The 25,874-nt window shown below is 39.2% G+C and overlaps 1 protein-coding gene across 1 annotated transcript; it reads left to right on the top strand.

Annotated features, from left to right (window-relative positions):
* Positions 1–2,204: 2,204 nt before the first annotated feature.
* MYLK4 (myosin light chain kinase family member 4) lies at positions 2,205–25,520 on the top strand. Its single transcript, XM_071553128.1, has 12 exons — positions 2,205–2,828; positions 13,366–13,432; positions 13,921–14,386; positions 15,222–15,241; positions 17,934–18,039; positions 18,872–18,965; positions 20,130–20,239; positions 20,878–21,019; positions 23,393–23,463; positions 24,205–24,333; positions 24,853–25,005; positions 25,355–25,520. Exons 1-12 carry the CDS (start codon positions 2,205–2,207, stop codon positions 25,518–25,520), a joined length of 2,148 nt encoding a protein of 715 aa, XP_071409229.1.
* The last annotated feature ends 354 nt before the right edge of the window (positions 25,521–25,874 follow it).

Below are 25,874 nucleotides of genomic sequence, written 5' to 3'. Positions count from 1 at the left end.
ACAATAACACATGATGGTCACCCCTTGCTAATATCTGTTATGTAAAGAAGAGATTTCAATGCATGTTTTAGGGTCATGCATGACCACAGTTCACCTCTCACTTGCAGTAACATGCTGATCTCAGAAGATGACAAATGTACTTATGAACTCTTTTCCTTTATTAACCTGCAGTAACTAGAGAACAAGCTCCTGAATTAGCTTATCCTTGTCAACACTGACTACATGTTGAGTCATAAATGATTGTGGGAGAATGCCTTTGGAAGCTTTTGAAAACTTCAGCTGTGATTGCCTCTAAAAGACATGTTTGGCACCCAAAATTAAGGAGGAGACTGATGTCTGTAGATTGCGTACCCCTGTGAACAGAGACACACTGCAGACAAGTTAATGGAGAAAGATATAGGGTTTTATTAGAAGGACTTTCCACAATCAAACCCAAGGGGGTTTGACCCCAGGTCTGATCCTATGGTCAGGAAGTCACAGGGTTTTATACCCCTCACGGACATCCCATCAGAAGTTCCCATTTTTCTCTAATGCCCACCCAAAAGTCCTGCCAATCTGCCCCCTTCATCATGGGGGCAGTTAGGCCTTCTCCTGTTGTTTGTCTTCTGTTATCTTGCAGGTGTCTGCTGAAAAACAGCTCGGCCTTGACAAAGCCTGCTAGCTGGTGGGAAAGACACTTTAATATTCAGACTTAAGATCAGGGCAACTCAGCAAAGACTCTGATTCTAAAACCTTTCTAAAATTACATTAAATCACATTCTTAGGCATCAAGACCATGCAATTGTGAAAGGCTATTTAGTGTGATAGATATTCAGAGCTCACTATGTGCCTTACCTAATTATCCCTCATGCTCTCCATCGAAAGGATGGAGAAACTGAGGTTGGCAGAAGAAATAGTTCATGGGGATCACAAAAGCTCTTGATCCTTTGAGTAGAGCAGCAGTCTGGATATTTTTCAAGCAGCTGGCTGACTTTACATGTTTATTTCTGAAAGAGGTATGGCACAAGTGTAGACTGACTCATGTGTGGTCAGTCTGTGACAGTCATTTGTCCAAGTTAGCCTTTTCTTTGTATTTCAGAGGCAGCCTGTCTCCATCAAACTGATCCTTACTGATTGGCTTCTTGCTCATGTGAAGTATAGTTGACTTGAGATGAGAAGTTCTGGTTTTATTCTTTCTTTTTAATTCTGTTTTTATTTTTCTAACCAAGATGAGAGGTGTTGAATGATTCAGACCTACACTTGAAAAAAACTGTTTGAGTTATGAATACTAAGCACTGGTCTTGAGACCTTTACTGTCAGGCAAACAAAGACAAAAGCTGAATCTCTATCAAATGTTCTATTTTGGTATTTGTATGACCACATCACAGTAAAACTTAAAAGCCTCTTCATTTGTGGCAACTTAGTACAGTCTTGATAACTACAGAAGTAAATGAAGATATTGTCTGTGAAGTTAATTGCTTGTGTATAGGTAGCTATGTGGTAGCTGAGACATAGGATAGATAAAAAGGCTCTGATTTTTTTTCAAATATTTGCATTCCAGTGTCTCCTTCTTGTTTTACTTTCCTTAACGTATTTGTTTTTTAACCACTCTACTGACTTCTTGCCTGGCATAACAGGCTTTTCAAGGAATAGAAATTTTTGTCTGAAAAGTTTACCTTAAAACGTAGCAATTTCAAGCAGCCACATATAAATTCCCTGTAAGGACCCTTATTCTCTTCAGAGCAGGGATCACATTAAATACTAAGCTTTTGAAAAGCAACAACACCACTGCCAAAGTGTCTCTACCCTTAAAGACTTCTCACGTATCATGTAGCCTTTTTGCTGTCAAATGCCATTCAAGTGCAAATAGTTCAGTCCCTGCTAGGGCTAAAGTCACTGAACCGAGTGCATTTAGGGTATGCATCTCTATATTCACTTCATTTGGAAACAGATAGAGATATATATGTAAAAAAAAGAATGGATGAAAAGCATTTTTCTTCCTAAATAATTTGGGTTTCTCTTTCCTCTGTTTTAGTCAAATATATGAGAGTAGTTTATAAATTAGTTGAGCTGGAGTTGCCAAACTTGGCTGTATATCTGAGCAGCCTGGATGGGAAGCCTTTGCAACTGATATTGTCCTCAAGCAGCTGATCATCAGAGCATTTCCTTCCCATACCCAAACCAGCAAAATGACCACATCCAGCAGGCAGAGCTCTTCTACGTCCATGGTCAACAACTTGGCCAAAATATTTGATCCAAACACTTTGCAAAGCCATGGGCCTGATAATGGAATAGAATCTCCTCAAATTCTTCATGTTGCAAGCAGTGATGTCAGCACATCTGGGAGTTTTAGCATCATGGATATGAAGTTTGCCTCCCTTGAACAGAAAATTGATAAGCTGTTGACTCTGCAAGACAATGTCCTTAAGAAGCTTAACAGTGTTTCTCAAGAAATATGTTGCATTGAAAAAGACATTGAGATAGTAAAGGCGGAAACATCTGAACCTGGATCAAGGATGGAAAGAAACAAAAAACTGAGAAGCAATGAAATGAAGAGACTTTGCCTTAAAATGAAAAAATCTCTTTGTGATATAAACAAGAATGCAGAGCAGCAGGTTAAAAGACTGGATGGACTGGAACAAGGTGTTTCTGGACTACAGAAACTTGTAGGGCCTCTGGTTGAGAAGGTGAAAACATTAATAATTCATAATTCAAGTGTAAAACACCATGTTCAAAAACGTAAAGTTTGCAGAGCAGGTGATTATAGAAAAAGAGCTGGAAATCCCTTTAGGATGCACATTTTCTCCGAGACAACAGCTGAAGACCTGCTCAAGAAGAAAAATGAAAAGGTGAGCCCAGGTTTGTGTTTCATCTTGTCAGGAATCATTGCAAGCTACAGATGTGTTCTATTGTATGCTCAGCTTTTTAATTTTGTTGTCATTTTAGAGACAACAACCAATATTCTCTGAAAGAGAAAAGTATAAGAGCAAACTGAGCAAGTTTAAGTGGGAAATATATAGAAAATCTTCATTTTTTCCTAATTATTTCTTTGCAGCTGTAAAACATAACCAGGGGTCACTGATATGGGTGACAAAGATTGACACAGACTTCAGGAGTCTTGGGTCCTGGCCATGCATTTTACTATGATCTCTGGATTTATATTTATCTGGGGGAATCAAGTTGCAAGTCATGTTATGTGTATCGAGGTCTAGAGATAAGTGAAACTGGTAAAAATCCTCCTTGGATGAGGGCATGTACGTATGTTTGTCCTTTATTTCAAAGAACATCTTAAGTGTGCTGTTCCGATCTGGTATTTCTGCTGACATTGGTGAGGACGAGGGGACTTCTAAACTGGGATCTGAGATAGGGTTACTGTAACTGGAGCTGTGACTTGTGTAAACTTCCCTAGGTAAAAACATTTTACTGTGTCACCATAATGGGAGTTTCATCTTGTTCTTTACAGTTCAGATTAAAAGACAACAAAAATCTTTTTAAAGGCTCCATTGACTATAATAAACTCTTGTAAGGTAGTTTGAGTATTCTTTGTTTGGTAAGGAAAACTAAGAATTTTTTTCTGACAAATGTTGGTATTTAACTAATCTACAGTGAACCAAAAAGGTTGTCTTTCATATCTTGTTCTGTTTTGCTTTATTTTTTTTTCTCCAAAAAAGTCACATTCAGGCTTTACTCTTTTGTCCATTTAAAGAATGGTTCTTGAGTTTGTTTTACTAATGTTTTTGATCAGGAAAAACATCATATGAAGGTGTTATTGGAGATGGTGTTCCTTGAAAAAAAGAGGCACCCAATATTACTCAGAATGGGCTGTTCAGCAAACCAGGTGCTTTTCAGCTTGATTACTCTTAGGCAACCCAACTTCTCAGATAGACAAGAAGCATTTGAGCTATCAAAGGAAACTATAAAAATAGCAATCAGTGCTTAGTAGAAGCAGAGAAGCATCTTGTAAAGCTCTGTCAGCTGAACTGGCTGATCTGCCACTATGTGAGGATATAAATTGTGCATCTTTGTTTTCAGAGCATGATTACCTGAAGGGAAAAATTGCTTCCTTGCCCAAGAAGACTGACAACAAAAATGGTCATTACAGGCCCTTGAACATCAGGCTGGCCTGGTTTCAATAAATGAGTTTCAATGAAAGAGAGGTTTTCTTGTTTTGTACCATTACTTTGATAAGAAAAGATTACTTATTTTGAGCATCTGAGTTTAGGGCTTCTTTTACTTTTTAAAACATCAATGAAAACATCTGTTGTAAAAGCCCCATCAGAATGAGGCCCACAGGTCATCTCTGTAATGCTTCCATCACTGCGGTTTGTGGTAGAGCTCACCCTATCTTGGTGAAATTACACATCCATCTAAACTATTTATAAATGTAAACTGAGTCAGGCCTAGCATGTTAATGAACTGGCAACTCCTGGAGATCAGAGTAAGTGTGAGGCTCTGTACTAGAAACTCAGAGCTCTAAAAGGCATGGAAGTAGAGGCAAGGGAGATTGAACACAATGGAAACAGAAGTAGCCTACTGACAAGGACACAGAAAGGACAGAAGCAAGTGGAGTCACTGTCTTTTTCCCACAGCAGCTACATTTGTAACCCCCTCACTGATTCATTTTTGTTTAGGCAGACTCTTGGTGATGTTGAGTGGACCTTGTCATGCATGTAGGCTTAGGAAAGGCTACACAAGCACGTCTGGAATCACGCTGGCGATGTTATTACATTGTTTGTATTTTGTTTGTTTTATGAGATAGCATACATATGTTTACTTGTCATTACCTCCTCTCTGCACATTTGATTTATTAGAAAAGGGACATCATAAAATTATCAAGCTATCCTGTGAACAGCTGGCTTTAGTAAACACATAGTCATCTTAGGTTTAAGTGAAAACAGACTTGAAGTCAGCCCGGCATTACAAGTAACAGAACATGATATGATATTCTTCAGCAGAGACTGCTGAGCTTGGCTGTCAGCTTAGTAAGAGACAGTGTGTGCCAGCATTCAGGGCAAACAGACACTCCTCTGGGTGCAGGGGTAGGAACAGCATCCCTGAGCAAGTTAGTCAAAGGACTGGTCCATGGGACACTGTGAAGCTGGTTGTTCATTCCTCCTTTTGCCACATATTTGAGCTGGATTTACAAATGATGTTTTATATAGCTGTGATTAAAGTAAAAAGAAAAGAAAAAGAATAGAGGAATAAAAGGTCTCAGTCTTGCAGAGTTTTACACCTGAAATGCACCACTGATACCTGGTGACATAGCAATGAACTAATTTACCTGGTTGTGCAGATACTGATCCTTGTTTCTCACAATCCTCATCCCTGACTCTAATCCCCACCTGATGACAATTTTTAATAATGCTGACGCTGCAGAAGTGCCAGGCAGGAAGAACAACATCTCTTGTATCCTAGGTGGACTTTGCATGGCAACTCTCCAACCACTTTAGACATACACAGAATTCTGTTTCTGTATGGCCATTCACTGCAGTTAATTCAGAAGGACAGTACCCACTTCTGTGCACTTCTGGAGGTGGTCAGATGTTTTGGATCATGGGCCTATTTGTTATCCACCCTGCCCCAGCTATGAGCAAATGCCGTCTCTTAGTTCTAATAGCTGAGCTGTCTGACAAATATTTGTGTGTCCCAAGCCTGGTTCTACAAAATAACCCAATCATTCTTATGAATGAATTTCTGGTAGATGGTGCAATATCTGGCCATGGGTAATACTGGATAAGGCAGTGAACTGTGTTTGTGTGCTGCTTAATCATCCCCTGCCTTTCCATCCTTCATTCTTCAGAGATGCTGCACTTTGCTTAAGTAGTACTGTTTTTCAATTTTTCCTATCTGTCTCTTTTTACAGATTAAGTAGAGAGCTTTGGAAGAGGCAGAACAATGGGGAGGGAAGAGGGGGAATGAGAGGTAAAGAAGGGGTGATAAGCAGCTGGGATGTGTAATCTCTCTTCTGGCTTCAGCAGCAGCTGGAACAGCTTCCTGATCGCGGGCTCCACAGGCACATTTTATGTTCTTGCAAAATACAGGGATTGCTCTCTTCTGAAGCAGATTTCTGCTTTCCTGCCTTTTACTGCCATCCTGAAATACCTCCACTGCCTTATACAGGAGTTTCTGGTTTGGGTTTGAGTTATAATACTGTGTAGCCTGGAGACACTTCATGCTTTGTTGATGCTGCCAAACATTTCCCAGCCATTTTCCACTGAGTGCAGCGTGACCCTATCACCACATGGCTGAGAGTAGTAGCCTGTATTACCTGTAGTTGTAAGCTATTTTGTCACTATTACCACCCAGAGAAATCAGTAATTCTACAGTAAGTGTCTTTAAAAGTCTTGAGGTTTTCCTCAAATTCACCTTTTTAAGTAGTCTGTGATAATCCTGTTTTGAAATGACTCTTTGACTCTATTTCTTCCACTTATAAAGAGGGTAAAATAATACTTCATTTATTTCCTCCAAATTAAACAGTTCAGAGATTCTATGCCGTTAAACTGCAAATACTCACCTGGAGAGTCAGAAAGTCCATTTTGTTGCTGTTATAAAGCAGTGTTGAACTTCCTGTAGTTGCCTGCAGGTGTCTGTAACTTTGGTTTCCTGCCATTTCTACTGACCTTGCTGTAGAACTAACAACTATTGGCAGATTGGGGCTGTTTCCCACACTAAAGACACCCCACCAGTGGGAGCTGTGTTTCTGCTTGACCTCTGTCCCTCCTGTGCAGGTGTCACACTGCAACTGCAGCTCATGGGTTGCTTTAGCAGGAGCCCACAATGAAACTGCTGTTTGCCACATGTGTTTTAAGATCCACTCAGTCTCAGTCTACAACTGTTCTGATTCCTCCCTTTTACCTACAAATACTAACAGGTCCCTTATGCATTATTTATATTCTCTCCAGGTTGGCCATGTTCTGTGTATTTTTTCATCTTCCAGCCAAATAGGCAGAAATTGTTTCTTTTTTTTTTTCTTCATATGTCTATAAGTGTTTCTACTGCACTCAATAGTTTTGAGAGTAGAGGCTTTCTGTGGAATCTCAGCAGATGGGTTGTCTTCTGCTTGGGCAATGCAACTGGTCAGACCATAAGGTGCCATTATACTTGAGAATGCTCCTCTTCCCCTCAGGACTGATGCCTTTACCTAAATATGTTCTTGGTAGAAGTATTTCAGCTTTTAAGTGAGCTATAATACATTAGAGTTGTAATTCTTCCTCTGACTCTATAAAAGTGGGATGTTTTCTCAGGACAACGTTTTCATATTGTTTTGCCCCATTCTCTCCCTTATTGACAACCCCAAGAGTTTTTTCATACCCTTCCATTACAGAAAACTGTTTAATTTTGTTTCCATTTGCCTTCAGAACTTGTTGTCTGCTGTATAGTATTCCATGCATAGAATCCTGTCCTGGGCACTGTTGTTGTTTTGTTCTATTTACAACCCTGAGAAATGTGTGAAAGCAAAGCAGGTACAGCTGATTTCTAAAAACTTGCATGCCACATCAGATGGCTTATGGGCATGATATTAATGCCTATGTGTTAGAGTGACAATTTTAGGAACCTGGCACAATTTCTTTACAAAACTAGGGAAACCCCATGATGAAGATCAAGAGATAACTGGTAAGTGCAGGAAAGCAGTGCAAGGCAGGTCATTATAGAGCACTCCCATAAAAGGAGGAAGTTCCTCAAAGAGTTGAGAGAGGTAGGAAGGATTTGCTCAGGCAATAAGTTTTTGTCCACTGCAATCATAGAAAATTCACCTTTTGTCATCAGATGTCCTAGATATTTAGGCAGTTTTCTGGTGATGAATCTTCTCAGCCCTGATCAGAAATAGTAATAGGGGTACCATGCTTGGCTAATCCCTCTGGTAGGAGAGTGTCATTGCAATTAAATGTGGGATCTCCACCACAATGACTTTTAATGACAAGAATGGTTGCTCTGGAATGCAACTAATTCTGTGCCATCCAGGCAGCACCCTGGGCACATGTGCAGCAGCGAGAAGGAGCAGTGATGGGTGGCTGGGCAGCTGCCCCAGCAGAGCCTGGAAGGAGACCCACCACATTCCATTTGCCAGGTTCTGCATGGTGAGGTGCCACAGGAGAAGGTCTGTTCATAAAGAGGAAATTAAAAAATCTCAAGTGTTTGCCCTCCACCCAAAACTCCTTCATGTTAAATGAAGTGCGTTATTAGGAAACCTTCATTTCTAGAGTCCAAGTCAAAGTGAGTCATCAAAACTTCAGGGGATGATTTCTCAAGTTCATAACCCTTTGGATGGAAATCTCCCAGCTGTGTGATTTCTCCAAAGCAGCTTAGGAAAGGCAGTTCAAGAAGTCAGGAGATATTTGCCATTCTTATCATTGCAAACTTAGTTCAGCTAAGTTAGTAGAGTTGAGAAATACTCCCTTAACAGTGGGGCTACCTAACTGATAATGTAGTAGAAAGAATTACCTGAGTAGTTTGACAAGGGAGTGGTTTATGCCCACAGTTAAACAAGATCTGCCAGTGATTTGGCTTTCAAGATGGATTTTTTGCTCCTTTCTGACACTGTGACAATAGTGGAACCCACTTTGGAGGATGACTCATTCAGTAGTAATGGTGAAAATGTGAATAATAGTACCTGAGCAATTTTGGGGTTATGGCACAGGTGCATATAAAGCACAGGTGCACCCCTGTCAGTCATCACACAGGGAAGGACATTGAGCAGTATAGAGAAGGGATATATCTGAGACTGTCCAATGTGTTAGTAAGACAAGCAGCTGAATTTTTCAATGGTTATGCTTGCTTTACATTGCCTCTGCTTTGTTCAGATGAGAAATCCAAACATGCTATTAACTGGTTAATTTGATTTTCCAGGTGCAGTGCTAGGACATGTGTCAAAGCCAGGTAATGCTGAGTGCTCTGGTCTTAGTGGCTGTATAGGTAGCTTCAAATTTGTTGGTGGTTATTACAGGCCTCTGTGTATTCCAGAGACATTAAAATTATCTCCTTATGCTTGAAACTGACTCTGTTAAATGACAATGACTAGACCTTAAGGCAAAAGTAAAGATGTTTAGAATCAGCCTGTTACTGTTAGTGCAATATGTTGCATCTTCACCAAGACCATGGGCTCTATCAGGAGCATGGTTGCATGAAAACCTTTTCTATTCTTCAGTGTAATATTCTCTATTTGAGAAGAGTGGCCTGGGAGGAAGAGGCATCCCCTTGAAAAAGGACAGGCACTGCTTCTCCAGCACAGTGGGCGAGTGGGAAGCCAGCAAACTGAAGTGGGAATGGACAAGGCTTTGGTGTCACTGATCTTCAGCTTCTCCCCTGGGTTTGTGTTGTTCTGAGGGATTTTTTGCAAGGAGAGGTTGTTACCTCCCTACCAATGTATTTTCAAAGCAGCAGATCACATAGAAATTCTCTTGTATTTTCTATTGGTGGAATCACAATTCTTGTGGTTCAGGGCTTATTTTTTTTGTATGTGATTAGAATATATTTGTGGTTTGAGTTTTTTTATTGCAGAAGAATGATTTATTTATCTACTTCAAGGAGCTCTATAAAAACCATGAAAGAGTCAAAACCTTATCCTGAAGGTGCCAGCAGCTGTTGTAATGCAGCAAAAAAATGACACGGAAGCAGATGGACTGCCTGCCAGTAAAAGCAGAATTCTCATGTATACATTTTGTAGCATTTGTAAGTTCGTATCAGCAATACTTTGGTGGAATATTTTACATTGCTGGGGTGGGGAAAGGGACGTCTATTGAAGAGGAACACAAAAGGGCACAAGGGGATGAATTCCAGCTTGGGAAGCATCACTATGCATGTGGTTGCCCCAAGGTCTGTGTCATGTGTGATGCATTTTCCTGTGTCCTGAGGAGGAGATACTGGGAGCATCCACAGTACAGTGCTCAGGTGGCAAAGCCCAGGGCTTTCTGGCTCTTAGTTCATTAGTTACAAATCTCAAGGAACCTAATCACTTTGATAAATGAATGGTGATTGGATCTTACACAAAACCAGCATATCTTGCCATGATACAGTTCTGCAAACTATCAAGAATATGAGAAAGCGACATTGAGTTAAAATGTGTTTCAGGCATATGCAAAGGTTTGTGTCTTGGTATTGGCAGGTGGAAGTTGAGACTAATGTCTTGATATAAAATGAAATGTGATGGGGTGATAAAGGACCTCTAACTAAATGGTTGAGGCTGCTTCATGAGGCCACTCATTACAAAAAATTTTGCAGTAGGAAAAAAGGAATCAAAGAGTTTTATTAGGTGAATAAAAAAATTTGAAAGTTAGCTAAAAAACATTCTAAGGCTAGGACTGCTGCAGTATAAAGGAATTTAACTATGTACAGCTCATTAAAAAGGAGTCTGATGTCTATAAAAGACATTAATTTCTTGCTGCATTTGAGATTTCTCTTAGAATATATTATATTTGTATTTATAATTGCTTATTGCTTAATTTCTGCACTGCAGGTTTCTAGAGTTAATTTAAATAATTTACAAAAGTGTTTTTTTCCATTGGTCTACACTTAAGTTTCAGCCTCTGAACTAAATCACATTATTCTGTATCATCACCTGGGCTTTTGTTCTGTCTCTATTACCTAGAGTCTAGCAATACTTTGTATGCGAGAATACCCTGAAGTGTGGAAATTGTATTTTTGAAGATGCAGCCACATGGTGTAAATACAGATATCTTTTTGCTTTGGTATACATTACAGGGTCACAATGCAAACTTTCATATTTAAGCTTTTGTGAAATGAAAACAAAAAATTCATTGAAAGCTTTTGGCTTGTATGAATAGAAAAAAATGACTGTAGTGCCATTAACCCAATTGCGCATACTCAAGTCATTAAAGAAAGGGGAAAAAATAATATGGAAGCATAATTTCCACTAAAGAATATTGATTCTTGTAATTCTAGAAAATACTGGAAAAAGTCAAATGTCACCAAAGTTCAGGAAGAATAATATGTAAATAAATAAAATATTATTAGGCATTAAGCTAAAAAGGCCCTTAAGAAAACATTAAGAAAGCACTGCTAACAGGTTGAGGGAAGAGGAGGGCTAAGAAGAATAGTCAGAATGGGTAGATGCTGTTAACAAACCACCACACTTTTCATATGAGATTTTCAAAAGACTGTCATAGCTTTTGGGACCTGTGGGCTCTCAGAACAGCTGCCTAGGGTCAGACTTCATGCATGACACTGAGAAACTGCAAGGAGGTCTTTGTACCTTCTGTGGCTGGGATGGGAAGGACATGTTGACTTCTGTCAGCTCCAGAGAACCTGGTGAACTCCCAACATATACAAGGAAGAAATAATGAGCAAAATTTCTTGTGTTTATTGCCAGGTCAAGACTTCATAAGTTGAAGTCAAAACATGTAGAAAACTGGGATGTTCATGTATAGATTGCTCATGTGTCTACAAACAGTTCCATATCTAGTCCTTATATTTGTATTGCTTATTCTAGTGCACTATCACCCCTATATTTATTGCACATTGATTCTGAAGAATACCAGTAAATGTTTATTTTGTATTCATATTTTCTCATTTAAATTAGAATGAGCTCTTCATCTGCTGTTAAAATGTAAGAGACAAGAAGTGGTGCTTCAGTTAACTTGGTAGTAATTTGTGTAATGCCCTGGCAGTCTCAGGTTTTCAGCACAGTCCAGTGTTCCTTCCCCCAGACAGATTTTCAAAAGCTGGCTTCTGTATTTCACACCTGCAAACTACAGCAATATTTAGTAGGAAGCGCTGTGTGTCTGCAATTAATTCTGAATGCAGAAGTGAAACCTGGCCCTATGCATCAAAGGGCTTGGAGGCCATTTCTCTGGTTATTTGCTCAGCTGACTGTGTTTGATCAGAGCTGATGTCCTCAGTGGTACGGTGAGACTGACATACTTACAGGAATCTGAGTGCATTACTAATTGCAGTCACATTGCAGAATAAATAAGTCTGAGGCTTTTCCCTGTTTTTTAATGTCTTTCACCATTAAAATAACAAAATGAGCATTGGTTGATTCCCTGTGACCCATCTGGAATCATTACACTTATATTTAAGTTCTGTGGGAACAAGGCTTCGATTTATATTTCAAGGGTACTTCCCTAGTTGTGTTGAGGCCTTTTCATTTTGTGGCTTGCAACCTCCTGGAACTAACTACATCCCAAATAATTGTCAGTCTCAGGTCTTATGTTCATATTACAGTTTTCTTGTCCTTTGCAGATCAGGATTTTCTGAACAAGTCCTGTTGAAATCCTTCCATGCTGTTACATCGAGTTTTTCTAAACTCTTTTTACTTCTCATGAAATTTCCCTTACTCTGAACCCTGTTTATAGTGGATACACATTGCTTTGATTTCATGCTAATTTTCTATATAGCCTGATGACGTTAAAATAAAAAAAAAAGTATAAAAAAATGCAGGGGGCTTACCAGAACAAATCTTTGGTAATAGGACTAGTTCGTGCCCAGAATGCAATATGAATAAGCTGTGGGATTGCTCACATGATTCAGACACTCAAAATTAAGTGCCTGACCCTGTATATTTTGTTAGGATATTTGTTATACTGCCTTCTTGGCAGTGCCACTGGAAAATATTTGGAGGTATCTGGATTTTTCACACCCTGTGGATCTATTAATGATAATGATAATGCCAGTTTTTCATGAGCAACAGCAGAGCCCTCGGTGTGCCGTGATCACTGTGCCAAAGAGTGGCCAGTGAAGAAACAGCACACAGTGTAGGAATATGAGTAAATACCCATGACAGGAATAGGAGTGAATATTCACAAAGGTAGCAGTAATAGCAGAGGGTTTATGAGGACCTGGATTGGTATGAAGCGCCTCTAGATGTCACTGCAGCATTGTAAAATGTAGGTAAGAGCTGGAGTTATGGTTTGTGCACTCCAATTCTTGGTTACTGTCTATGTCAGCCCATAATAAATTGCTGCATCATTAAAAAAGCTGTTCCCAGATGTTGATTTAAAGCAATAAACTTTCTGGTATCTGTCATTAAGACTGTTATTGAACATTTTACTAGAATATTAAATATTCTGTGCTTTGGTTTAACTTAGTGTTTAACAGCAAAAGCTAGTGCAAGGCAACAGCTCATTTCTGGATGTTTCTTTTTTTTAGTCTCTGAGGTTCAGTCCTGATCTTTTCTGGGCTGTTTTTATGCCAACATTGATGCTGATTGCAACTGAGGTAATTTACACTGGTACCAATTCAATCAGCTTGGTAGTGATTAAAATGACCATCATTTGTGGGAAATGTGTGAGATAGAATGCAGAGTATTTGGATTTAGATTTGACACCCCCCTGCACGCCCCCCCAAAAAAAACCCAGGCTGTAATTTCATGAGAACCAATACAACATGTACACTGTATACATTGACTTATATGTCAATTGTTCTCCACAGGTCATCAAGGAAAAGTTGCATTTGAATGAAACAGAAGAAAAAGAAAAAAAGCCACCAGATTCAACAGGTTAGACTATTTTTTCTCTGATCAGTTTCTAGCTCCTAAGAAGTAGCATAGAAATACTATTACTTTCCTGAGCAGCTCCAGTGAAGTTGAGTTACTTGTGTGCTCATCAGCAAGAATGAGAATTGTTGAAGCAACATAAATCTACTTTTCACATGCCTGTGCACAGGGTGTCAAACTGCTCCAAAAAAGTTCTTTGCCAGAGGAGTTTATTAACCTTGACTTGGCTGACAATAATTTTGAGTGAGAAAAACATTTTCTTGTGGTGTGTGTGGAAGGAAGCATTTGTGACCCATGACATCTCTGTTTTGAATAAGTAGTCTGCTCTTGCTTACAAGACACTTGCACTGACCTTGACAGTGGGAGAGAAAAAGCAAACGCCTAGTTCAAAATGCAACAAAATTTATGCTAAGTGTGCAGCCCTACTTTCATATTGTTACTGGCTATCAGAAAACCACTGACAGATTCCTTTGTAATCTCTTTACTTACAGAGGGGACCATCCAGAAGAGCTTGTCCTGCTCTCAGGAAGAAGAAGTTGATAAACTCAACAAGGAAAATGCCAAGAGGGAAAGTTCTGTTCAGCTTGAAGCAGATCCTCCCAAATTTCATACTGAGGAATCAGAGGAGAAAGAAGAAAATTTGGCTTTGGAAAGTCATTATGAATATAGGAGAAGCTCTGTTCAGGAATCTTTGGCTCCAGAAAAGCAGCAGGAAGAAGATGCTGTTGATGATGCGTGTCAAAGTCTGACTGTGCAAGAGGTAGAGAGTGAGTCCCCAGCGGTTGAGGAGAGGAAAGAGGAACATCAGGTGCCTGGAGATGAGCAACAGGAGGAAAAGGAGAATGAAGGGAAGGAAAGGGCCGAAAAGGGTGAAAAAGTTGTTGAGGAGCCACCAGCTCCTTCCCAAAAGGAAGATGAGGCAGAACAAAGCCATGATGAAGAGGCACCAGAGGGAAGGTAAGGCCTGAAGCTAAAACTGCACATTCTTGACAGATCCATGATTTAGGAAAATGTGTCGTTTTAGTCTAAGTGGCTGGTTAATATAAACATTATTGAAAATTTCATCCAGTGCAAAAGTGAAAAATATGTTCATCTCTCTGATCTGAGTTCTAAGTGAAATTATGCTCTTAAAAAAGGCAAACAATCTACCATACGCAGTATTAGCAGTGTGGTTTGGTTGTTTGCTTGGGAAATATATTAGGAACATAGGAATTATGTTATGCCATTCTTTGTCTCTGAGGAGAATTCACCCGTTGGCATCTGCATATGCAGTGTCTTAAAACATATGAGCAAAATAACATTAGATTAAACCATTGGGAATTAGGCCACTGCCAGCTGAGAATTAACTCACTGCAAAATATAGTAACTACAGGGATAACACAAAATGTGGAACTTTGCCCCAGACAATTATACTTTTGTTTACTGTAATTCTTTCTTTGCTGCATTGATATGTAGCCCTTCAGGGATAAACAGGTTTAAGCTCTCAGGAACCTACATGAACAAAGTGAAATTCCAATACTCTCCCTATGTTTTAAAGGCAAGATTGAAAGCCAAATGTTAAGTTTATAAGAACTCAGGTAAGGATTTCAGTAATTGAGAAATATTTTCCTGTCATGAGTAATTTAGGTGCTGCTTTTATTTCTCAGAGTGAGTATTAAAACAGTTTATTTTACACTGTGAAAAAAATAATGTTATTTGAACGCGATGTATGTGTAGGCATTTTTCACCTGTGTTTCTAAATTTGCTCTGCTTTAAGTGTATCCTGCACTAATGCCATGTTTTGTCCTTGCAGGTGTAAAAGCTGCGAAAAAGGTACAGGAAATTATAGTTCAATTCTGAGCAGACCTGCCAATTTGAGCATAGCTGTAGCAGTAAGCATTGAGTGAATGATGAAGGTCTAATCAAACATAATAACAAAAAGAGCAGGGCAGTTGCAGAAAGTGCTGATGGAACATACAAAAACTATAAATAGCTCTTAAAGGAAGTATCCTAAAAGCAAAGCATTTGCTTCCACTGGTATCACAGTGATGAATATAGAGAGAGATCTGTAGAAGGGAATGATTTCATGATTGTAATGGGTAGGGGGAAAAAGGTGTGCATGGTAGCTTTGATGGGAAACAGTTGTTCCACATCCTAAGCTGATAAGAAATAACATAGTCCTGCTTGCTTCCATCTTGGAGCCTTCTGTCAGATATTATTCACAACTAATTTGCTTCTGCCACAACTACTCCCTTAATACCATCCTCTCTACCTCTTCTTTTAACAAAAGAGCTAAAACTCCTAAGTATGAAGTGCAGGGAGAAATTATATCGTGTGGCAAAATTGGTCAGCCCGTGGAAGTGCTGAGAACGTGTGTTAACAGAGAATCTGAATGCTCTGGATGTAGCCTGAAAAACCAGCTTGCTCATATTTATACCATTGTAATCTGAAGTGAGAACAACTGCAGCCTATAAAGTAAAGAAATACAGACTTTTGTGTGGAAGCCTGAGTGATGCTGTTGAACAGTCAGATAAATGGTGTTTAGGTACTAAACTCTGAAGCAGTGCTCACCATGGTGAGGCAGAGATTTCTAATATTAGACCTCCAGCTTGAGAATTTCAGTGCCTCTCCCTGCATATGAAATTGTGGCACACAAGGAAGGGGCCTGAAAGATTTGAAGCTATTTGTGTGTGCATGTGCATGCATAGGACTCAGAATTAATTTCTTTGCTTTGGGAATGGGGGCAAAAAAGGGAGGGAAAACATTTGCTACATGTTTGGGCTAGGCCTTTGTAGCAGGAAACAGGAGATAGTGTACTAAAACTTTAAAATCTAAACTGCTCTGGCAGATTGTTAGGGATGGCATTAACGTTAGAGTGTCTCTGCTGGAGCACCTTTGATCTGTAAAAGAAGGTCATTCTTGAACAGGGAGGAATCCCCTCTGGTTTGCAGGAGAAAAAAAAAAAAGATGGTCTGTCATTGGGAACATCTTGAGGGCAAAAACTTACATATAGTTTTAAAAAGCTGGCTGGCCTCTTTAAAAGAACATTTCCTTGCCCAAAGTTTGGTAATGGTTTGGAGCTGAGCTTTCATAAAGACATTTTCTTTTGTCACTTACATGCTGGGGCCCTTGGAATTTGTGTTGTTAGAGTCATATTCTGCCTTAGGGTAGAGGTTTTCTTGGCATTTTGTGGGTCTCAGTAATACACAAAGACCCATACTTATGGTCGTGCAAGTCAAACTCTGCAGAATCCCAAGTAGGTGGCAAACTTCCAGAAGCCCCAGCTTTTCATAATTCCTTGACCATGAACTAACTTCCTGACCATGTAAGTTATTAACACTGTCAAAAAAAATCTAGGTACACAGCTGGTGTCCTGGAAAAACGGACATTCACAGTGAACAAGGACAATCTACTGCTGCATTAATGACTGAAGTGTTGCTGCCAGCCACATGCTGTCATGGGTTTTTCTTGTTTGTGTTTTTGATCATTTTCACTAGAGTAATGAATGGTTTTAAAATTGCTCAACAAACCTCACACAAGAAGGAGCTGGCATTCCAAACCAGAGAGCTCATGTGGAAACACTGGGGCCGTAGCCCTCCCAAACAGTTGAAGAAGTATTTGTCACCTTGGTCAGCCAAAGGTCACTCTCAGGACTATCAATCAAATGAAAAACAATGTGGGTATGAAACTGAAGTGGCAACACCCTGAAAAAAAGTCCAAATTAGGCATGGAGGGCTTGTCTCCAGCAGGGATTTTGACATCAGGATGGTGGAGAGGTCCAGCCTGTGGAGGTCCAGGCAATAATACTAGAGACCCGCTGAAACTCTGTAGCTGCTGCAGTGTGATTTTGGGACACCATCCCTTCTCTCTGCCACTCTTTACCTTTTATCTGCCATCTTTTTTTAAGGACAGAAGTTCTTCAGAGCAGCATGTGTCAGTTACCATATGTCCTACCCCACCAGACCCTGAGCCACACTGGAAATCCCAAATGCTGGCTGACAGGGTGAAACTCCCCCATGCACACAAGCTCTAAATGTGATCTTTAAAGGTGATGACCACACTGTGGAGAGGACATGTGTTAATCAGTAGAGAAGGGGATTCTTCACTGTGAACAGCAAAAGCCAAGAAATAGCGGCTCTTAGCTGGGCCTGGAGGAGATTTCTGTTTCTCTTCTTACTAGAGAGTTACAGTACATACTCACCTATTAACAGTCCCTGAGGAGGAAAATAATACGGTAAAAAATCAGAGATCAGGCTGAATTGTTGAGGTCCTTTGAGATGGTAACTCAATAGAGGAGTTCTTGTCTTTAGTAGTGTAACTCTCCAACAACAACCTTTTTCCTGAGCCAGAGCTTCTGAAATAAAACCCTTTCTAAATAACAGAGAAAGACCTATCTATAAAGCTTAGAGTAAGTGTATTCAGTTCTTAAGTGAACTTGTCTGGGGGAAAGAGGGACTAAAATATGATGTGGGCAAGCGCTGCATGTGACCACTCATATGCTATCTGTCTGTTTTCTCTTTTTTAGATGATATTCCTACTCCACCAGCACCATTTGATCACCGCATTGTCTCAGCCAAAAGGGTGGGGATCAACAATTATTATAATGTCAACGAGGATGAAATTCTGGGAGGGTAAGTCAGGCAAAGTAAATCAACTTGGGAAGCAAGACATAAATTTACAGCCAAGCACCCTGGGAGGTGAATGGAGGCAACACGCCCCACTAGAGCCCAAGTCATGCAAGTCTTTGTAGAGGGATGAAAAAGAGGAGGCTGATTTTATAGTGTGAAGGAATTTTGGCTGTCTATTTGGCACTATCATACTTAGCCTGTGTATGGTATTGTTCTAGGTCAGACCTCAGGCTTTATGGTAGGGCTCCTAGGATGTAGTAATACTTTACCTCACATTACAGCCAGCAGAATGTAGAGACACACTTCCAGTCTTCTGTCTTTCATTGGGGCTCACAGCTGAAAACACATGCATGATTTCAGATAGGTTAGCAAGCTAATCTGATAGGCCATGTAGTTACTTGATCTCTCATGTTGCCATTGTTTAGGAGAGAGGGGTATTGTAATTTTGGGTGGCAGCATGCTCTTGGGTAAGGCTTTGTTTGCTCATGAAGTCACAACGGCCCCATGGAGGAGAATGATGCAATGGAGCAAGGCAGACTGTGCACATAATGGAGTCATTACCCTTAGACTATGTTGAATGCCCTGGGTAGTCACTGCATTATGAGGTGAGTACAGTGAATCATATAAGTGGGATAATATCAGATAGAACAGTGTGTGACTGGTGTGTCTAAATGAGTAGTACCAGCAAAATCTACACAACAAAATAGCAACAATAGAGCAGTTGAAATGGAACCCAGTAGGGAGAGGATAATTTGTGTTGTATGTAATGTAGTTTACATTCAGAGTTGACACCTACACCACTGGATGATTGTTTTTTTCTCCTCTTTTACTCTAGAGGGCGATTTGGGCAAGTGCACAAATGTGAGGAGAAAGCAACAGGTCTCAAGCTAGCAGCCAAAATTATAAAAGCAAAAGGTCCAAAACAGAAGGTTGGTACAGTGTGATATTAGTCTTTTGTTTCCCAATGGATTCCAACCTGTTCTTCAGCAACAGAACACACCATGACAAAGTGTCTCACAAGCCATCACACTCACAGGACCTGCTGGATTGCCATTGACTGTACTATTTCCCTACTCCTCCCAAACCTCTAGCAACTCATCAAAGTCCTTTTTGGTTTTTTTTTCTTTGTTTTTTCAGCTCTTTGGCTTTCTTCTGGTTCTTTTGTGTTTGTTAATTTTTTTGTTGGTTTGGGGTTTTTATTTGGGGGGGATCATTTTTTTTTTGGGGTGTGTGTATGTTTTGTTTGTGGGATTTTTTTTCCCTTTGTACAGTTAATTGTATTATCCTTTTCTTTAATAGTAAAAACATTTTTCAGGCCTGAGACATAGCATATTCCCTCCCAAGCACACTGTAGCCTTTGCTGTAATGACTTGATGTCACTGTGAGGGATGCTGATAACAGGCACGATCTGGGCTCCTGACATCAACACAAACATAGATGAGAGGAATTTGCCTGTTGTCTGTTTTGCAAACCTCATGGCCATCTGGGGCTTGCTTTCACGGGGAAGACATGCACAGCATTCTTTGTGTGACAGCACAGTCATTAATGGCACTCAGGAGTGGGATTTGTCCCAGCTAACTGGGGTCGCTAAGGTATAATCCCTTTATAGTCAATGGAGAGAGATTGACACCATCAGGGAATGATTCACCTCATCCTGAAGTGCATGTCTAAAATAGCTGGGCTGAATGGAGGTATCAGTCTCCTCTGATTTGCAAAGTTAGGTTTAGAGCACTGCTGTGGACTTTTCTTAGCTTGATTTTGTATACCTACAGATGTTTGAACCAAGTCCTTTTCTGTTTCTCTTTTTTTCTTTACATCCCTGTGAACCAGCCACTTGTCCATGTGGGTTCTCTTTTTCCTTTTCCACCAAATAGGTTATTACTGAAGCAGTCCCCCTCTCAAGCTCTGAGTTCAGTCTAGTAGCTCCTGTAGCCTTGACATCTACCACTGCAGGAGTAATCAAAGGAAAGCCCTGTGTTTGGTTGCCAGAAGTGAATACATGAGGATCATGTATGTTTGCTTCAACCTATGTCCTGTTTCATGTAGCTTCCTTAGAAAAAAGAATCTGAAGCAATATTCATGAATCTTTACAGGATGAAGTTAAAAATGAAATCAATGTCATGAACCAGCTGAATCATGTGAACCTCATCCAGCTATATGATGCCTTTGAATCTAAAAATGACATTGTACTTGTTATGGAATAGTAAGTGTGTTTTTTCCCTTTCTGCCTTTACCACTTTCACTAGAATTGTAAATGTCCTTGATTGCTCCTGAAATTAGAAACAGAGCTTCTTACAGGAAAGATCATATAAAATATGTTCTCAGAACAACAGAAAAAAAGGAAATTTAAGAGAAAAGTTTTCCCATGTGGCCATTTATATGTTTTCCCAGTGATGCACCACATTACTAGTGCTGTAAAGCCACAGCTCCATTTGAAGGTAGAGCTGTGTTGTATATCTTCTCTTTAATTTATAATTTTAATTTGTGTCAGCTAAGGAAACACCTCTCAGAATATCTTCAATTTCATTATGGAAATGAGGAGACATCTTACACCAAAGAGGAGTCAGATGTAGGTGTTGTGCCTAATCTTTATAATGGGTGCCTGAATGGATAAACCTGGTTTCTATGTTGAGTTATACGGCTAATTAGGCACAAAATAGCCACCTTAAAGTCAAAGTTAGAAACCAGTTTTTGGAAAAGTCAGACCAGAGTACAAGCTCATATTGTAGACCCATGACTATGAATGATGAAAATACTCAGTAAGAGTAAATTGTGTATTAATCTAACTGCATGGGTTTGGATTTGAACTGGGTCACAGCTTTATTGTCTTTCTCTCCTCAGTGTGGAAGGAGGAGAGTTATTTGACCGAATTATTGATGAAAATTACAATTTGACAGAGATGGATACAATCTCATTCATAAAACAGATCTGCAAGGGAGTTCAGTACATGCACCAAATGTACATTCTTCATTTGGATCTCAAGGTAGAGTATTGAGATGTGTATTTTGTGCCATGAGAGATGTGGATATTCTTATTCTTAATGGTAGGCCATGCAACTTAACAGATTCCCATGGCAGAAATAACAAAGGACCTTATTCTGCTTTCCTTTATATCAATGCATATTTACTTTAACTACATTGATATCAGTTAAATTACTATAGGAATAAGTAAATTAGATGGGAATTGTGGTCATATGTCATCAAGCCACATAGTACTTGAATTTTCCAAAGACTGATTTTACAGAAAGCCAACAGCTGAATACAAACACCCTGCTGTTTTCAATTTTGACATTTGGATCTCAAAATATTGTGCAAATATTATTTCATTCAAGTGCACAAGATATCTATCTGTTTTACATATCAGCAATGGGGTAGCAATTATCCTGGTTTTTTACTGTGTATAAATCAAGGCATGAGTGAGTGAGTGAACTAAATTCAAGTGTCATTCAGGATCAGTGTAAACCCCAACAACTTTCTGAGGACTATACTAAGCTGCAGTAGTCATGAAAAGGCATCAATAGATGGCCAGATTAGGGGAAAGTACATTAAAAAGTACTTGCTGAAATGAAAGAACTAAAAATAGTCAGTGGTTAAGGTAATGAATAGAGTATTTCTTTGTTGAATTAGTCAATAACTGCTTGCGTAGCTGAAAGACCAGAGGAAGGTGGAAGATCCTCTAATGTGTACTTAGATCTTCTGCTTAGTTATATGAACTATTTGACTATATACACAAAAAGTCTCACTTCTTTTTAAAAACATATCCAGCAGTTGCACATTCTTACTCTGGTTGACTGCAAATGGTTAACTATCACCTCTGAGAAAACATTTGTTGTTATTTTTCATTAAATTGTATATTTGAGCTGGCTCTTTCTGCCTTAACCCAAGGGTTTATTGAGTAATAGACTTGTTTCTTACCTCTTTTTAGGGTAGGAATAAAATGGGATGATGCCTTTAGTTTTATGGGTGGCTATAAAGCTTCTAAGTGATCCCTGAGCTTTACAACAAAGGAAAAAGAAACAAAAAGCGCACAAGATGGTTTTCTCTTCAGTGAGATTTTTATTATGGCTGCTGTTTTTGGCTTGTAATAACTGAGTTAATATAGTACATCCTTAATGCTGTTAGCATATATATTATTGCAGTGGTTAAGCAAATGAGCAGATGCTTGTTGGAACCTGCTACAGCAGCTGATCAATGACCAGACTCACTTTTTCTCTTTCTTTATAAACATCCAGTTACCTAGAAACCTGTCAAACAGAAGTTCATACAGTTCTTTGGGACACATTAATTATGACCTTGGAGATGGCACAGTTTTAATGTGAGGTCAAACTGCTGACAAAAAGATACATATACAATGCAAGAAATTAATCCCAGAGACCCTTTTTCATGTGCTCACCAGCCACAGCTTCTCCCTTCTGTTTTGCTTGTTCATGGATTTCTGTCAGGAACAAATGAGTTTGGGAAAGAAAGCTTGAGATTGAAAGAAAATAATCTTGACCATAATCATGCAGGACCTCGGAAACCATGGACATATGGTGTTTAAAAGTCCTACATGTAAAATGAATTAGTAATGGTGACAAAGGTTAACTAATGTTTTAAGTGTTAAGGGCTGTTTTGTTTCAAAGAGGACTCACTGAGCAATAAGACAGAGTAGCTATAAAAGTGCTGGCAATGAATATGAGACTGTATTTTGGGTATTTACATTTCAAAGACAATTGGACAAATCCTCTTCTCAGTCCCTTCTGCATGAATTTACAGTAATTCTTGGAAGTTACAGGATTCCTGCCAGGAAAGTGAGGAGTAGTATTTGGCCCTATGAAAATCCAGAAGGATTCAACCTGTGAATCCTATCTTTTGCTAAAATGTCTGAGAAAAGCATAAAGTTGTTGTGACTAGCTTAATATATTAGTGTTCAGTCTGACAGAACATTTGTGAATTCAGAAATATAAAGCTGCAAGATAAATTTCAAATCTCAACAAATTTTATTTTGTTTTACATCAGTATCAGCTTATTAATGTCTCTAAAATCACAATGACAGCATTCTGAAACCCTTCTTTGGAAGTCTGCATTCCCTGACCCTCTTGCCCTAATGAGTTCTTTATCTGAACTTCTGCCTTATGTCAAATTAGAAAGCCATGTAGAAGAAAAAGCAGTTGCAAAGCACAAAATGCACAGCTTCAATGGCTGTGTGAAAGAAAGGGGCTATCCATGCAGAGAAATCAGAACAGGGAGGAAAGCGAAAGGTGCTTACGAGATATTTGCTCTGTTTTTAGTGGTTTTCTCCCTACAGTTTGCTAAAAGCTTAGTTTTTCATACTTGCTTCTCAATAAAGTGTTTTTTTCTTTTGTTTTTCTTGGCAGCCTGAGAATATCCTGTGCGTGAACCGAGAGGCAAATCAAATAAAAATTATTGATTTTGGATTGGCAAGAAGGTACATGCATTTGTTCCTGCTAATCATGAATGAATTAGGAAACAATGAAAAAACTATTGCATCTCTGCAATGATGTATTTAATACAGAATGGTCTTCTACTGTTGTTAGGTCAAGTTTAATTGTTTCTTTTAACCAGGGATGTCTTTTAATATGGAATGTTGGGAGCTGAGTGAAAAAAATTTGTTCTGAAGCCTTTCTTCAGGTGTAAGATTGAAAGAGGGCTGATTCTGACTAAGCAGGCATATAAGGATCTTGGAACAGCTAAAACAGACAAAATCAGTAGCACATCTTGTCTTGCCTCTTGTCTACAATACTAACAAATTCTTCAAAAGAGAGTGTAAGGTACCATCAAGGGCTGTTACATTATATCCCATGCTATATCACTTTCTAGTTTAATTAGGTGCCATAACCTCAGTGAAGGATTTATTGGTTAAAAATTTCATGCCTGTGATATAGAGAAGTCCCAAAAGAATGGTAAGAGCTGCTCTAAGGAGTCCTTGAAATATTAATTTCTTCCTTTTTATTGCAGTTGCACTTTGCCCTAGTATGATATAAAGCTTGCAATTTCATTTCATTATATATATGGGTATATTTCTTTTTACTTTGTGCCTCTGTCCATCCTTGTTTTCCCACTGAAGTTCCTGTATGCTTCCAGCATTCCTCTAAGTGCTAGACAACTTATGATGCAACTTAAATAAGACCTATAATTGATGTCCTCTGTTAATGTTTCCATTTCCTAGATATAAACCCAGAGAAAAACTTCGAGTTAACTTTGGGACTCCAGAATTTCTTGCACCTGAAGTTGTGAATTATGAGTTTGTCTCTTTTCCTACAGACATGTGGAGTTTAGGAGTCATTGCTTATATGCTGTAAGTAGGATTCACTATCTCCTTTGTAAGCTGTTTCTAGGTTGAATTGTGTCAGTCAACAAAGTTTGCTGCTATCCTGGCAGATCGAAAATATCTGGACTCAAAATAGGAAATGTAGACTGCTTTCCAAATTCCATATTGAGCAGTCTCTCCTTTTTTCCAATTGCCATGGACTTTTCTTCTTTGTTTCATTGTGTTTCTCTCATGAGTGCTTGAGCATCACACTTCAGAATAATATAAACAGCTTGGTAAATTCCCAGTGGGTAGTGCAAGAGTGGTCAGAGGTATAGAAAATATGTCCTACCATGAGAGACAGTAACACTTGGTTTGTCAGACAAGAAGGGTGATTATTTAAACATGTAAGTAGATAAAAAAATGGGAATGATTTGGGGACCTTCTTAGGCAATAGCATTTTGCAAGACAGGCCAGTAGGGACAGAACAATCAGAGGTGACACACTGGATATCATGTACAGGAAGGGGAAAGACAGGAGGACTGAACATATTTCTTTTTATTTCAGCCTCAGTGGATTGTCTCCTTTTTTGGGTGATGATGACAATGAGACCCTCAACAACATCCTGGCCTGTAGCTGGGATTTTGAAGATGAGGAATTTCGAGGTGTTTCTGATGAGGCCAAAGATTTCATTTCAAAGCTTCTCATTAAGGAAAAATGGTACATAATCCCTGTATCTTTGATGTGTGTGTTCCATGCTGTCATGACACAATTGTGTCTTTTTTGCTGCTTCATTGCAGAACTAATATGATTTAAGTTTTTTATGTCCATGCAGAATATTATAATGCCACTTTATTGATGTTGTTCATTGTGTCCATAAAATGCTCTGAAGTTACATGAATATATTTTTACTGTGAAACAAAACTTAATCCATGAATTAGGTGCCATCTGGCATAATGTTCTGAAATGACAGCATGGAATGATGGCAGAACACATGACCTGTAGCAGATAATTGTTGAACTGTAAGATTCTGGGAAAAACTCCTAATACCATTCTGGTTTTCCTTTAGCTGGAGATTAAGTGCAACTGCTGCCTTAAAACACCCATGGTTAACAGACCACGAGCTCCACTGCAGACTCCAGGTCCCTAAATCTAAATATCTTTGTGCATCTGGTTTTGCTCTCTTGTGTTGCCCCATCACTATTTGCTTTGACATTTGTCTTAACTTCATCTGAGTCTTTTTTGCTGATTCATTTCTTGCCATTGTGAGGCACATGTTTCCCCTTTGCTTTTTTTCAACTGTTACAATTTGCATGCTCACACTTGCTCATTAGTTCTTGCACATCTGGGAAGAAAGATGAAACCATATGTTGCTGAGCAGATCCATTTCTTAGCAAAATGAGAATATTTACAAAAGAAAGGCTGAATTATCACATGAAAAGGATTTTCCAGCTGAGGATGATTCCTGTTCCTGCTTTGAAAACCCTTTCAGGCTCTACTGAAGTCCCCCATGAGTGCTGTCAGATTTCGTCCTACCTCTTCCCGAGGGACACCTTTCCCAACAAAGCTTGGAATTTCACCTTGTGCAT

Source organism: Pithys albifrons, chromosome 4 (assembly GCF_047495875.1).
Source record: "Pithys albifrons albifrons isolate INPA30051 chromosome 4, PitAlb_v1, whole genome shotgun sequence".
Classification (NCBI taxonomy): domain Eukaryota; kingdom Metazoa; phylum Chordata; class Aves; order Passeriformes; family Thamnophilidae; genus Pithys; species Pithys albifrons.
The sequence above is the reverse complement of the archived record's forward strand: the minus strand, read 5'-3'. Positions and strand labels throughout refer to the sequence as shown.